This window comes from Colletotrichum chrysophilum (assembly GCF_026319265.1).
Source record: "Colletotrichum chrysophilum strain AFK26 chromosome Unknown scaffold_63, whole genome shotgun sequence".
NCBI lineage: Eukaryota > Fungi > Ascomycota > Sordariomycetes > Glomerellales > Glomerellaceae > Colletotrichum > Colletotrichum chrysophilum.
Window position 1 is genome coordinate 129787 of NW_026517350.1, and position 14222 is coordinate 144008.

Consider the following 14222-nt stretch of genomic DNA (forward strand, 5'->3'; position numbering starts at 1 on the left):
ATGCAGGCTCGTTTGCCAAACCCGGGAGGGCGAAGTGCCTGACGGAAGGTTGCCCCTTAGCCGTCCCAAGAAAATTCAAGTCGCGGTGTAAGAGACGGGGCCGTGCAGGTTCGACGTGGTGTGCTCGGGTGGTTACAGTTCGCTTGTTTGGGGTGTGCTATCTTTATCACTGGTTCCCGAGAGTTTGTGGAACAGGAAAAGTCGGGCTGGAGGAAGGTATCGTGGCTCGGAGGGTGGCGACCCGGCGTAGAACTTTTCGAACCAGTGCACCACTGATTATGCGGCTGATTTCCGTACTTGCTGATGGGATAGATGCTCCCGAAAGACGGGTTTTGTCCTCCCAAAGGCGAATGTTTGTGGGCGCCGTTGCCTTTTTGATGCGTGTGAGTCTGGGGTACCTTCTCAGTTACCGGATGAGGCATCAACTCACCTCCCAAACCAACGCTATCCCCCCTTCTGGCTTCCCAAGTGCCACAAGGTTGGTCGGATATGATCGAGTCGTCAGTCAGGTCTTATGAGGTCAACGAGTATATCATCGGCGGGATCAGCAGTCGAGGACAAAGAAGAGCTGAGGAGTGATGGGAGCTAAAGAGGCGCTGAATGGACAATCAGATGATGGGACGGGTTGACCGGCTTGTATATACGTCTTGAGAGGTCCTGAGCTTGACGTGGGGGGGCGACGGAAAGGGAAAGGGGCCGTCGACGGAGAGGCACCGATGGGTTCGAGACTCGACCCTAGGCAACACGCCCGGTTTGGATCTTTCCGGCACAGGCTGATTAAGTGAATAAGCCAAACAGAAGAGAGCAAGCAGGGAAGCAAACAAACACCCAGAAAAGCGAGCAAGCAACGTTCAGGGATGCCCAACATGCACGGGTCAGGTCACAGTTGTTTGGATGGACGCCGACACCGAGCTAGAGAATAATTTGGGGGGCATCAAGCGCGTACGGCCGCCCGAATTCACACATGGGTTGGCCCTTTGGAATTGAGACCGGCCGGTTCGAGGCACCACACGCACTGCACGCTGCTGCAAAGTGCACGCCTCTCGGGTCCCGGAGGCGTCTTTTGGTGCGCGGTGTTAGACGCCTCCGGCTTCGTCTGCGCAGCGTGGGAACGATGACGTTCGGGGCTGCCATCGTGGCAAGAGCTCCGCCCAGAAATGCTGCTAGAGCTTCCCAGGCCGAGAACGAGAGAGCATGTAAGATATTTGGTGGTGTCAGTTGGACCCCTGGTACGGGTATTCGTAGATGAATAGATCAAGGCACATTTCCGACCTGCGGCGAAGACGGCAAGCTGGCAGACACAACGGACGTTCTTCCCATGCTTGGTCGGATTGGGCCTGCCCCATGGTCGATGTCTTGCCGCGCTCGTTGATGGGATGAGACGAGAGGATCCCGCGCGACGGGAGCAGGGACCAGGATGAAATCGATGGACATGTCTTGGCCTGCCGTGCGTGGAATGCACAGCCCAGCCGGGCCCGAGAATTTTTGGTCTCTAAGCCTGAGAGCTCCCCCACCGTTGGCAGGGCCCAAGCAGACCGCGTGCGCGATGGGTTGTCGAGACAAAACATCCGAGCGCGGTGGAAAGTAGAAAGGAGCTGTGTGGTATCCGTACGGCAAAAGGTGAGCTGCCTAGCTGCATACCCAAGCTCTGCAAGTTGTTCTTCACTCTTCATCACCTAGGATCAGACGAGCCGCTGAGCGGACCTGATCGACGAGAAGCGCAACCGGGGTTAGGCGGTGGGGGCCGCTAAGAGCAAGGAATCGTGGAGCGTGGACACTGGCTGGATGGATGACTTGGTGATCGATGTCTGCTGCAAGCTGATCGTAGTACGGCAGAGGAATGAATTACTGCATAAATGCATGCACGCACTCGGATGGTGTTTGAGCTATCTGAGGACTCTGGCCGGCATTGGCTCATCCTGTCATCTTCACCTTATTTTGGTCTTTTCACCTTTCTGCAGCTCCGGTTGCCGTGGATATCGACATGCTTAAACATCTGTTCTTACCTAAACCTTACCTTTTTTCAGGCGACATTTTCCATGGCTGACAAACGGAACAACAAGATCAGACTGTCTGACGCGGAACACCGAGAATCTGGGCTCCCACGAATGAGATTATCTTGTGGTGTTTTCCAGAATCCTAACACCGTCTAACAAGCCAAGACTGCGTTGCTTTTCTTAGACAATCGGGACTACCTAGGTAGGGAGGCGACATTGAAAGAAGCTGTCTACGAAGACGAATAGAGCTGTACCGGGTATCCACACATGTCTGCAAGAAAGACGCCGATTGGCCCATCCGGGGTTTCTCTTCCGCCCCATTGTGAAGTGACCGGGATGGTGCGCTAGGACAATTTAGTCCAGGGGCAGCCAATCTTGCAGATGAAGATCCCGGCTGTGTGGGGAATCCTTTCCTCACCACAGCACGCTGCACGCTCACATCGCCAATGCCGTCGTTCCCTCTTCAGTTCTCACTAGGTATTTCAATGGCCCACCAATCTGTAGGACAAATTCCCCGAACTCCGGATCCACACTACCCTTCTACGCTGAAGCTTTCAACCGAGGAAACATACGGAGCGACGTACCGCACCATCATGACGCTTCACCAAATTGTTTGAACCGCAAGCACGTTCGTCAGTCCTGGACTCGACGCATTTCACTCCCCAGCATAAAGGCCTCTGTTCGTCTCAACGTCAACATCGCAACGGCCAAAAATGGTCAATTTGCAGATCGTCGCATGCGCTTCTCATCCTGCTTCCCAGGCTAGGCTCCATGCCGCCATAGTCTCTTGTCTGAGGACATGGTAACGGTACCATCTCCTCCTGCCCACAACGTCCGTGGACGTCCGAGCGGGCTTGGAATCATCGCTGGAATGTGATATTTCAGGATATCCTGGGACAACGGCGGGAATACGAGACCTCCTGCCACCGTCTGGCGCCTCTCGAAAATATTCGAAAAATGACACACGCCTTCGTTTGCGGCTTCTCTCCTCCACTTCAAGCCTGGCCCCCGACGGAGGCCAAATGGCTATCCATCACTGCCATCCACAGTGGCACGCCATCCCGACTCAGCGCCCATATGCATGAGCCAGCCGTCACTGAAGCAGCAAGGAACTTAATAGCTCAATACACATCGTCGATTTCCTTCGGCGCGACCGGCAGCGGCAAGCGAACGCCATCCCAAGTAACGCATATCATCTCACCTTCCGCGCATGTACTACTTGAGCTTCCGTTTGCGGGAGCCGCCGCGCCCCTCCTCGCTCGCCGTCGACCTAATTAACATCTGACGGATAAGCGACGCGGTCTACCAAACGCGAACTGGTGCCACGTCCCTTGGCTACCGTGAATGCATCATATTCCAGATCCCGTGTCAGCATGGTCCGCCATACCCGGGAGGCCTGTTCAGTCTCTATTCGTCCGTTGCCGCGGCCGCAGTTCAGGGTATGCTTTGTACCTGCATGAACTCCCAAACTCACTTCTGCCTCGCCTACAGGTGCAGGCAGGTGCAGGCAGGCACAGGCACAGTCGTCCGATATTCGTGATCTGCGTAGCAACATGTTTTCGGGACGTTGGGGGGCATCATTGTCTCGAAAACTCATGTTGGCAGAGACAAAGTCGCCTTTCCCAATGCCACTTGCCCCTACTGCCTCGCCCTCTTTCTTCTCGCCCACGAGTTGCCCACGAGATGAAACAAGTGATGGCGCCCTCTTAAAAACTGCCCCAACTGAAACACTTACACTTTTCGTATTTCCTCACTTGAGCTGCTAATACCTGCCAAGAAACACCATCGCTTCACGTCCATCCTAGGGGCATCTGCACTCTCCACCACACCCACTCTCCCCTCTGTCTCAAACCACATCCGCAACCGGCGTGTCTTAGCTGCCCGATTCTTCGCTAGAGAACCGGTCTGCCCTGGCCATCCTCTAAGCTTACATACATGCAATAGCACGAGAAGTGGTTGCTTAGGATGCAAATCATTTACAAGTCCGGCCTGCCTTCTGTATCGCCGCTCCCATAATCTTTCCCGTCATCACCGATCTTCCTTCCCACATAATCGCTTTAAAGATTGCTATGCTTGGTCGGATATCAGTCGACCATGATTTCAGTATCACCGGTCCTGCCGTTGGCGACCTCGTTTCGCGCACACATTGTCTGTATTTCGCTACACCACTGCCCCTCTATCTCTCTATTGAATGAATGCCATGAGTCTTCCGCCTGGAGATTAGAAGCAACGGTGACCCAGATGTTTACCGGTAGCAATACATTTCAGCCCACGAAAACGCATATCATGTTCTCGGATATGATGCTGAAGATGTGAACGTTTTGCTTCGGCCCTTGCCAAACTGAGCCTTTCCGCCGTCTACGGCCCCATACACCCCGTCAAGCTTATCCTAGCCAGTTTCGTGACTAGCCATCGCCACATTTATCTTATCTGCGTGAGTGACTTCTCCTGGAAATCATTCGCCATGAGGCCACCCAACAAACCTCGCTGGGCCTCGTGGGCTGGCCATCCAGATTGGCTGTCGGTTAAAGTCTTCAGGAAAGCCTCAATCTAGCCGAAGGCGGCCGGTGGTACTTCCTGTTGCTCGGGGCACGGAATCTGTGTCGTGGTAGACTTGGAAGTCGACCCTACACGCCAGATCTCCCGGCGACTCTGATGTCGAGTCGATTTCGTGAACGGCGTCTGATAGCCTGCGATGAATAGTTTCCTGGACCATAGTTCCGTAGGATGCACTTTCTTCACGTCCTGTACTCAGAGCGAGGTTCCCCCCGTTAGCAAATCATTCTTGAGTGTGGCGGAATCCGCGAGACTGTTTCTTGCGAGCATCCGATTCAGGCTTCTAGCCCATAGCTGGTTTGCCACGCTTGTCGACAACGCTATGAAGATGATGCGTCAAGGAAGCCTTTGACTGCTCCTTTTCATCTCTGTCCGTCACTGCATTGGAGCATGAAGAATGTGTCTGCGCGAAGCTGTTCCCACGCTTGGCCGAGGATTCGTACCAGTCAACGTCACTTAGCTGGAGCTTGCGAACTCTCTGTCCGCCGCGGTCTTTGCCGCGATCCGATCGGTTGTGGTGGTAAGAGGTCGGCTTGTCGTGGCCTGCTCGGACGTTGTGAATATCTGGGTTTGAATGAAGTGTTGTTTCGTTGTGATTACCATCTTGATCGTCGTTTTCTCGAAGATCATAATTCAAGACAAGATTCTTGATACGCTGCTGTTCCTCCCTCTCAGCCTGCTGCTGATTTTTCATAGCCACTGCGAAGGTTGAGTCCGAAGGCAGCTCCACGGTCCGCGTCTGATGAAATGTCAGCGACACGCATAGGAATATTGGGGAAGTGGCACGCACCTGCTGGCGATTGCCTTTCTTCGTCAATAGAGAGAATGCCATCGTGCTGCTGGGCACAGGCGCAGGAGCCTCTCCAGTCTCTCCTCCTGCCGACGCTTCCTTGTTTTTACCTCGCACTGGCAAGGGCACATCGAAAAGTGGCTTGCGCTCGAACTTGCGCGACTCTAAACTCTCAGCCATCATCTTAGCATACTCACGATCAAATTCAGCCTCAGCCTCCGGATCGATTTGCTCCTGCTGACGAGTAACAACTATCGCCTCATCTTCACTCTCGGAATCGCGATGTGAGAGATCGATTTCTTGATCCTATTCATACTTGTTAGTGCATGGTCCAACAGTACTTGTTATCTCTTACCTCGATGCCTTCATCCTCAGAATCAGTCTCTTCTTCGTCGGCCTCGGCTTCAGGTAGGTCTGCATCTCCGTCCTCGTCGTCTGAAGAAGATCCAATGGAAGCGTCATCAGGATCAATGATTTTATCTGCCCCTGAAACCTTCTGGTCCTGAGCAATGGCGAGTTGGAAGGCCTTTGAAGCTTCTTCTAGGTTGGAAGCGAGCTTCCACTGAGGTCTAGTGAGAGCAAAAGTGTCTTGGATGATGAACTCAATATCCATCGGCAAAGGGTGTTTAGTGTAAATGTAGTACTGGTCCATGTCAGTACACAAACTCAGGAACTGGAAACGACAGTCCCACGAACCTGGAAGAAGGAGAGGAAATAGTCAAGTTTCTTGCCGGCAGCGCCCTTAGCGAAGTACATGCCGCAAGTTTCGAGAACTGTCGCAATCAAACGGATGCGGAAGAAGTCGTCAGGAAGATCGAAGGGATTCAAGCGGCCCGGTATAGGAGGACCACCGTGGCCGAACGTCATAATCTTATACATGGTATCAAAGATGACTGGGTGCTCGACCATCCTGTAATTGTAGAGCTCGCCGATGTACTTGACTTCAGAAATTCGCCGTTGATAGAACTTGAAGTCGTTCTGCTCCAGGCCGAAGGAAATGGATTCCATAACATTATCGATAACCCTCACCACAAACGCGGGATGGTATCGGTATAGTGCGCTGAGCAGAATGGCGAGGAGGTGAATGTTACCGTACTTGACTTTGCCGGGTTTAGAGAAAACCTTTTCCAGGATGCTGACGACCTTGAGAGTGGAAATTAGTATCCCTGCTCTGGATTGGTTCCTGAATATATTCTGCTTACTTCTGCCTCTTCCCAATGAAGTCTGCGGATTTGCTTCAAGATCTTACTGTAATTACGCTTAGTCATGTCCATGTAGACCAGCTTGCGAATGAACAGCTCCATAGGGTTACGCTCTTTTTGCTGAATGGCAGGCCGGTCGGGAGGGTCGACGTAATAGACAGCGTTCTCAATAAGCATGCGTTCGGCTTGGCCAATGTGCTGGACAGACTTCTTGCGTTGCAGCGTCTCGAGGAAAGTTGCCATACGAGGCGAGGTCTCCGGGTTGCGTAGAAGATAGCGGCCGCAGTTCTCCAAGAGGTTGCAAATGATTTCAATGTTCATCCTCGAGAAGTCGTCCAGGCTGACCTTGAGACAGTGGAAAACAACGTGCTCAGGGACGATGCCGAACTTGGTCAGCTCAGCAAGGTACCGGATGTTGCTCAACCGGACCTGGCCGAGGAAGTCCTTGTCCTTGCGTCTCTGAAGACTGCGAAACTCGGCATCGAGATAGTCAACCAGACCTTTGGGGATATCAGGCATATATCGTCCCAAGGTCGCAGCCAATCTCGCCCACGACGGGAGAAGATCGCCTCGGCCTTTGGGAACCTCGGTCAGGGCCTTGATCAACCTATTCCTTGAAGCTTTGGAGTTCAGGTAACAGAAATCAATGGCAGCCTGGTCAATGATGTCTTTGTTTGTGAGATCAGGCAGTCGGGCGAGTACAGCATCAACTTGAGCACCAATCGTCTTGTTGGCAATCGCAGTAGACTGGTCATCGGACGGGTCCGGAACTTTCGGAGCTTCGGAGGCCTCAGCTGGATCAATCTTCTTGCCCACTTGCTCCTCACTATCCGGCTTCTTCTTCTTTCCATCATCCAGAAGAATTCCCGGAACCTTGCCTTTCAAGTCGACCAGATTTTCGTAGAAGCGACGCTCGTCTTCGTCCTCCCAGATACCGGCACCATCTCCGAGACCACGCAGGTACTCTCCTGCCTTGACCAGGCCGATTGACCCATTCGATGCCCCCAAAGAATCGTCGTTGTCCTTGAGATCGGGCATGTCGGCACCAATAGCATCCGCGATGGCCTGAGCGTTTGCCACGAGTCTCTCCTGAGCCTTGACCTGCTTTTCGAAATTTGCCTGACGGTCCTCGAAGACCTCGCCAGATTTGACGTAAGCCTCAGCATTGCGTCGGGCCTGTGAATGAATGGACTTTTGATCGCGAACCACGTGATTTTTCACATCTTCGAAGTACTTCTTGAGAATGGTTTTGAACTTCTCCTGAAGGTCGGGGGGTGTGATCGGTTGTTCATCGGTCTCGGTTGTGGAGTCTTCGGTGTCGCCGTCGCTTTGCGCAGGGCCGTTGGAAACCTTCGTGGCGCCGTCCTCCTCAACAGTTTTTCGGCCCTCGCCCATCGCAGATTTGACGCCAAGAATGTCCCAGCTAAAGGCCTTGACGAAAATGACGAGCAGAGGCAAATTGACATGCTCTCTGTCATGTCCAAGCAAGTCTTTGAGCACATCAAGAGGAAATGGCTCGGCAGCACCAGTCTTGTTCGATTGGGCCTTGATCTTCAACTCGGGAACCTTGCCTGTTGCGCCCTTGGTGGCATCGTCCGGTCGGGTAACATCGTCGAGGGTCCGGAGGACATCAACTAGCCAAAGTTCAGTGACGACGCGCAAGAGCACTCGTTGGCGCGTTAAGCGCTCTTTCTCCTCCTTTTCGCGGACTTCCGGGGCCAGTGACTTGAGTAAGCTCTTGTCGGGCGTGGCCATTCCCTTGCCAAGCAGCCATCCCAAGTATTCGGTAAACTCGCTGGGGCCGAAGCGCTGGTGCAGAGCGCTGACGATTTCGACACCGGCCTCGATCTCGCCGGGGGACTTGAGTTTGCATAAGCCCTCATAGCAGGCAGAAACAATCTCGGAGAGGTATTTGTGCAGGCTGAGGGTGCGTATCTCCTGGAGGAAGGTATTCAGAGTGGCAGCGGAGATTGCGGTTCGGAGGCGCTTGATGAAGGCAGTGTTCTTTTTCAGAGAGGAGTCGAGGGATTTGCTGGCGGCGAACAGATCTGTGGAGGACAGGCAGTCAGAGAGGGGCGTTTTTGAGCATCGCGGGGTGTGGGCATGATGGTACGGACCTGTCTCGCCTTCCCAAGCGCGGGTGTTCAGGGAGCGCAATTTGCCTGTTAAACGACGTCAGTCAGCAGGGGGGCGCGCAAAGGACGAGGGAGGAAAAGTTGAGGCAACGGTCACTGACGCTTCCTTGCACGATCCATGGCAGACCGCGTTTGTTAGTCTCGAGGCCTTGCCGAAAGTCAGCACTTTTGCAGGAGCGAGAAGACGATTCGTTTGACGTACGTCGACAATGCGGGCGATGCTCCAGTGGAGGTCGATGTGAGTGAGGTGCGCGCTACCTTGTTTGCTTGTATGGACAAGGTTGCTGTGGTAGGTAGGCGGAGGCAAGGTTGGCAGGCCCTAGGCGCCCAGCAGGTATCCGGACCGTAGGTACCTACCTACCTGCCTACAACGGTCCTAGGTGAGTCTGAAGGTGGCCTTGCGGGTGAAAGCCGGGCTGTAGTGGATGTGGGGAGATCACGGTCGCTTTCGCGGTCCGGGCGGTAAGCGTCATTCCCGTCAACCTCAAGGTCGTACTCAAGATTAAGCCCGCAGTGTCCATAAATTCCATCTCCCGTCTTACCTGGGACATGGAGATGTGTACGATACTTATGATGGGTAGGATAGCAGGCAATGGTTCCAAAGATTGTTTGCTACACCATGGCCCCCTTTCATGTCTCTTGAGGTACACGAACTTCCCGTGCCGTCAAGAGCAAGAAAACCATGAGCCAGCCATGCCTGGATAACGACGGCGTGTCAGGCGTTCAGGGCCTTTCCACAATTCAAGGAGGAGTCCAACGAGGCGTCATCCATCCAGGTCGAACTTACCGGCCGAGACCTCCGCGTCTTTGGGATCCGAGTACAAAGTGTGAGCCAAGGTGAGCGCGGCCACGTTGTCGCGCTGCCCATGACTAAATACCGGATGATGCAAGGCACGATTGTGGCATTTTCTCGGCGACTAGGACATGGTCGCGAATGATCAAACGTTGCTTCTCCGAACATCTCCATGGCCCGTCCCTTTGGGTTTCTGAGCTTCGCGCCGGCTTCCGACTGGACCCAAGCAGAATGATGCCCACACCACGCAATGGACGAGACACCTGCATGCCGATGGGGCACATCGTTACCCGCACTCTTGCTTGTTGCTCCTGGCTTACATTGAGCGAATGGTTTTGGGTGCCACGACAGTAGGGCGTGAGCAGCACGAGGGTGGAAATTCTCCGACAGTCGTCGACAGTCGTCGTCCTTCTTAAACATGGCCATCTTCACAGTGCCAGTAGCGTGGTTTAGGTCCTTGAGAACCAGAGACGTGGGGCCGGCTCGCACGCTTCGTCCAATCCCATACCCTTACACCCCGGCCTGCCGATGAGGATAAAGGGAGAGAGCCCAGGAAAAAGAGTTGGTTGAAGCATCTCCGCGCTGGTAAGATAATTATATGTCTACATACCCCAGGTACATCCGTACTTCTAACGCCGTGTCGTGCTTTGTGCCCTTATCGCCCCAATGGCATCAGTCGAATTGCAGGCGCCAATTCATCATCCAAACAATACCTAGGCAAGGGCTATGGCGCGCGCTGATAAGGAGTCCCGTTTGTTCTTGTCGACCTCCGCGGAAGTTGAAGCATGCTCAGGCCCCCCCGCCTCGAAAACGGGTCAAATCTTGCATCTCCTCGCTCGCTGCCGTGTGTTCGTCAGTCTCATCGGGACGCTTGGTGGGTGCGATTGTGTGTTGCGCAGTAGTGGCCCTTTCTCCGGGACTTTGTTCAAGTTTATGGGGCTGGAAATAACTTGAATCAGGTAGGGTATGTTATGGATCCAGAGCATTCGTTGTCAAGCCTAGGCACCTTGCTGAACGGCGTGCTATCATCCTTCACCTCACTGGGCATGACGCCTCCGTCAAGTCGATCCAACTCTCCGTCAACTGCGCGGGCTGACTGGTTCTACTTAGTGCCATCCCGTCTGGTGATGTGCCGTTGCACCATCCCATTCCATCCCATGCTTCGCCATGCCATGACGGACCAGCCCAGTCTACGCCGTACGTCTGCCCTCCTTGCCTCCCGTTGTGCAGGCGGCCCGCCCACACCACAACCACACGGCTCCCGCGCCAGGAGATCCAAATCTCTTCCACCAACCCACTCTTGAGGGTATTTACTCACCAGAATCCCGACTCTCACCAGTCTGATTTCCCACTCCTGTCCCCCCGATATGCAATCTTCGCCTTAACTCCTACTTCATCGAAAACCATCTCATCTTTGATCTGATTCATGTGTACAAAGCCATAGTTATCTGGCTTGTGATTACCGCTCAGACATTTCAGCTTACAACACTCATCTTACGTTAGAAAAGACAGTCCACCTCAGATTCCAACTCACACACAACAAGCCAGTCGTCAGTATGAATGTGCTCGCGCCCTCACCTCCTGTTTCGTTGCGGGAATCTTTGTCAAAACATGACATAACATTCCCACCGAGTCCGGCAACCACGGTGAGGGAAGGCCAATCTCATAGCGTCGACGGATCAGAGGCAGGCCTACTTGATGAATTCGCCCCCGAAGAACCCCGCGGGTATCCTTTGCCTCCAAAATCAAGAGTCAACAAGGTCTTGACAGAAGACCTCAAGACACCAGACAGCCACGTCGTTCGAGATCCTCGACTGATACGTCTCACTGGAGTTCACCCTTTCAATGTTGAGGCACCCTTGAGCGCCTTATACAACGAAGGGTTTATCACGACCAAGGACCTGCATTATGTTCGAAACCACGGAGCTGTGCCCAAATGCGCGGACGAGGACATGTTTGACTGGGAGTTCACTGTTGAGGGCGAAGTCGAGAACCCAATCAAAATGTCTGTCAGGGACCTCATCGCGGACTACGACCAAATCACGTACCCGGTAACCCTCGTGTGCGCAGGGAACCGCCGCAAAGAGCAGAACGTGGTTCGCAAGACCAAGGGTTTCTCCTGGGGCCCTGCCGGCTTGTCGACCGCCATCTGGACGGGTGTCGGCATCGGCGACCTCCTTGCTCGAGCAAAACCCAGGAGAGGGGCACGGTATGTTTGCTTCGAGGGCGCGGACAAGCTACCAAACGGGTATTACGGAACGAGCATCAAACTGAACTGGTGTATGGACCCAAACCGTGGGGTGACTGTCTGCTACCGCATGAATGGCGAACTGCTCCCTCCCGACCATGGGAAGCCCGTCCGCATCATCATTCCTGGACAGATTGGCGGCAGAAGCGTCAAGTGGCTGAAGAAAATCATAGTCACGAAAGAGCCCAGCAGCAACTGGTATCACATCTACGACAACCGCGTGCTGCCAACCATGATCTCTCCCGAGGCCAGTGCAGACCTGCCCGACACATGGAAGGACGAGCGGTATGCCATTTACGATCTCAACACCAACAGCGCTATCGCCTTCCCTGCACACGACGAGGTCTTGTCACTGACCAGTGGTCCCGAATCATACAAAGTTCGTGGCTACGCCTATGGAGGTGGCGGAAGGCGCATCACAAGAGTCGAGATTACCCTTGATCGCGGCAAGACGTGGATGCTTGCCAACCTCAACTATCCTGAAGACTTGTATCGACTGGCCCCGGAGGGCGAGACTCTGTACAGCGGCAGAGTGGATATGGACTGGAGAGAAACGTGCTTCTGCTGGTGCTTCTGGGATTTGGACATCCCCATCAGCCAGCTCGCCGACGCAGCAGACGTCATGGTACGAGCAATGGACGAGAGCATGATGACGCAGCCGAGGGACATGTATTGGAGCGTCCTAGGTATGATGAACAATCCTTGGTTCAGGGTCATCATCCACAAGGAGGGGCACAGCTTGCGCTTCGAGCACCCCACGCAGCCAGTCTTGGGAGGTGGCGGGTGGATGGAGCGAGTAAAGAAGGCCGGTGGCAATCTGTCCAACGGCTTCTGGGGCGAGAAGATCGAAGGTGAAGCGGAGGAGGTGATTGAGCAAGAACCACCCAAGGAGATCTGCATGACCAAGGAAAGCGTCAAGCGAAGCATCACCATCGAAGAATTGCGGCAGCACGGAGGCGAGACGGAGCCATGGTTCGTTGTCAATGGCGAGGTTTACGACGGAACTCCTTTCCTAGAGTGCCACCCAGGTGGTGCAACGTCGATCACGAGTGCCGCGGGTCAGGATGTATCGGAAGAGTTCTTGACCATTCGTAAGTTTTGCCCTTCCCACACACACGCCAAAAAGTGACCATTGGAGGCTAAGACGTAATCCTTACAGACAGTGAAAACGCAAAGGCAATGATGCCCGACTACCACATTGGTACTCTGGACGAGGTTGGGAGGAAAGCACTTGCTCTGGGCGAGGTTGAGGAGCTACACGACGATGGTCCACGGGCCATCTTCTTGCAACCCAAGATGTGGACGAAGGGTATTTTGTCGGAAAAGACAAGGATATCTCCCGACAGCAAGATATTCAGCTTCAAGCTCGAGCATCCGGACCAGGCCATCGGTCTGCCAACTGGTCAGCACTTGATGATGAGGCTGCGCGACCCGGTAACCCGAGAGACCATTATTCGCGCTTACACGCCCCTTTCAGAGTGTTCACAAAAAGGAAAGCTGGATGTGCTCATCAAGATCTATAACGATCTTCCGGGTCGTCCCGGCGGTAAGATGACGCAGGCGCTCGACGCGATCCCCGTCGGCCACTGGGTCGACTTCAAAGGCCCTGTCGGCAAATTCGAGTACCTCGGCAAGGGCATCTGCAGCATTTCGGGCAAGGCGCGGAGCATCAAGCGCTTCATCATGGTCTGCGGAGGCTCCGGCATAACGCCCATTTTCCAGGTACTTCGTGCCGTCATGAATGACGCTGAAGATTCAACAAGGTGCCTCGTCCTTGACGGCAACCGCGCCGAACACGATATTCTTTGCCGCGAGGATCTCGACACCATAGCTACCGCTAACCCAGACAAGTGCCGGCTAGTCCACACGCTCACCCGACCACCTAGTGGATGGAAGGGTCTGACGGGTTACCTAGACAAAACTGTCTTCGAGGGGGAGGTGGGCCCGTGTCGCAACGACAACGGCGAGGAGATGATACTTATGTGCGGCCCGCCAGCGCTAGAAAAGAGCGCGCGCGACATCCTGTCTGAAATGGGCTGGAGAGACGAAGATTTCCTCATCTTCTAGACGAGTTGCCGTTTTTGGCTCTGAATTGAATGATGGTCTTGGATTGTCAAACGCGGCGTCGCGAACGGTCTTGAAGATCTCGGGTTTCGGCAGAGGGAACAAGGTCATGGGCGTGGAGCAGAGCCGCTTCCGCCACGGGCCGTCAGGGCGCACAGGTGTTGCAGGCCGCCACCATCAGAATGCGATAGCTCCGCAGGTGGGGATAGCCAATGCGTGTAGAGGTATTTGGAAGAGGAGACAGAATAGAACATCTCCGGAATAAGCTTGATAAGTGGTTCGAACCTTGACCTGGGCACGTGGGGGTTTGGGGGCTTATCAGCGGGTTTGTTTGGTGCTTTCTTGGAGATGGTTTTTGACATCTCCGCGGAGCGTGGAGGTTTTACGGGATCATTGCATTTGCGGGTAGGCATTTGAGCATAGCGACGGCCTTAGTG

At 54.2% G+C, this 14222-nt stretch overlaps 2 protein-coding genes across 2 annotated transcripts; one reads left to right on the forward strand and one right to left on the reverse strand.

The window, feature by feature from the left end:
• Nucleotides 1-4836: 4836 nt before the first annotated feature.
• On the reverse strand, nt 4837-8800 carry COL26b_007673 (uncharacterized protein; the record flags this gene model as incomplete). The annotated part of the gene is made up of 6 exons (XM_053180458.1): nt 4837-5292; nt 5344-5649; nt 5699-5986; nt 6040-6486; nt 6546-8593; nt 8782-8800. The coding sequence occupies 6 exons, from the start codon at nt 8798-8800 to the stop codon at nt 4837-4839; spliced, it is 3564 nt and encodes a 1187-aa protein (XP_053035604.1).
• Nucleotides 8801-11029: 2229 nt separating this feature from the next.
• On the forward strand, nt 11030-13788 carry COL26b_007674 (uncharacterized protein; the record flags this gene model as incomplete). Its single annotated transcript, XM_053180459.1, has 2 exons — nt 11030-12812; nt 12881-13788. 2 exons carry the CDS (start codon nt 11030-11032, stop codon nt 13786-13788), a joined length of 2691 nt encoding a protein of 896 aa, XP_053035605.1.
• Between the last annotated feature and the right edge of the window lie 434 nt (nt 13789-14222).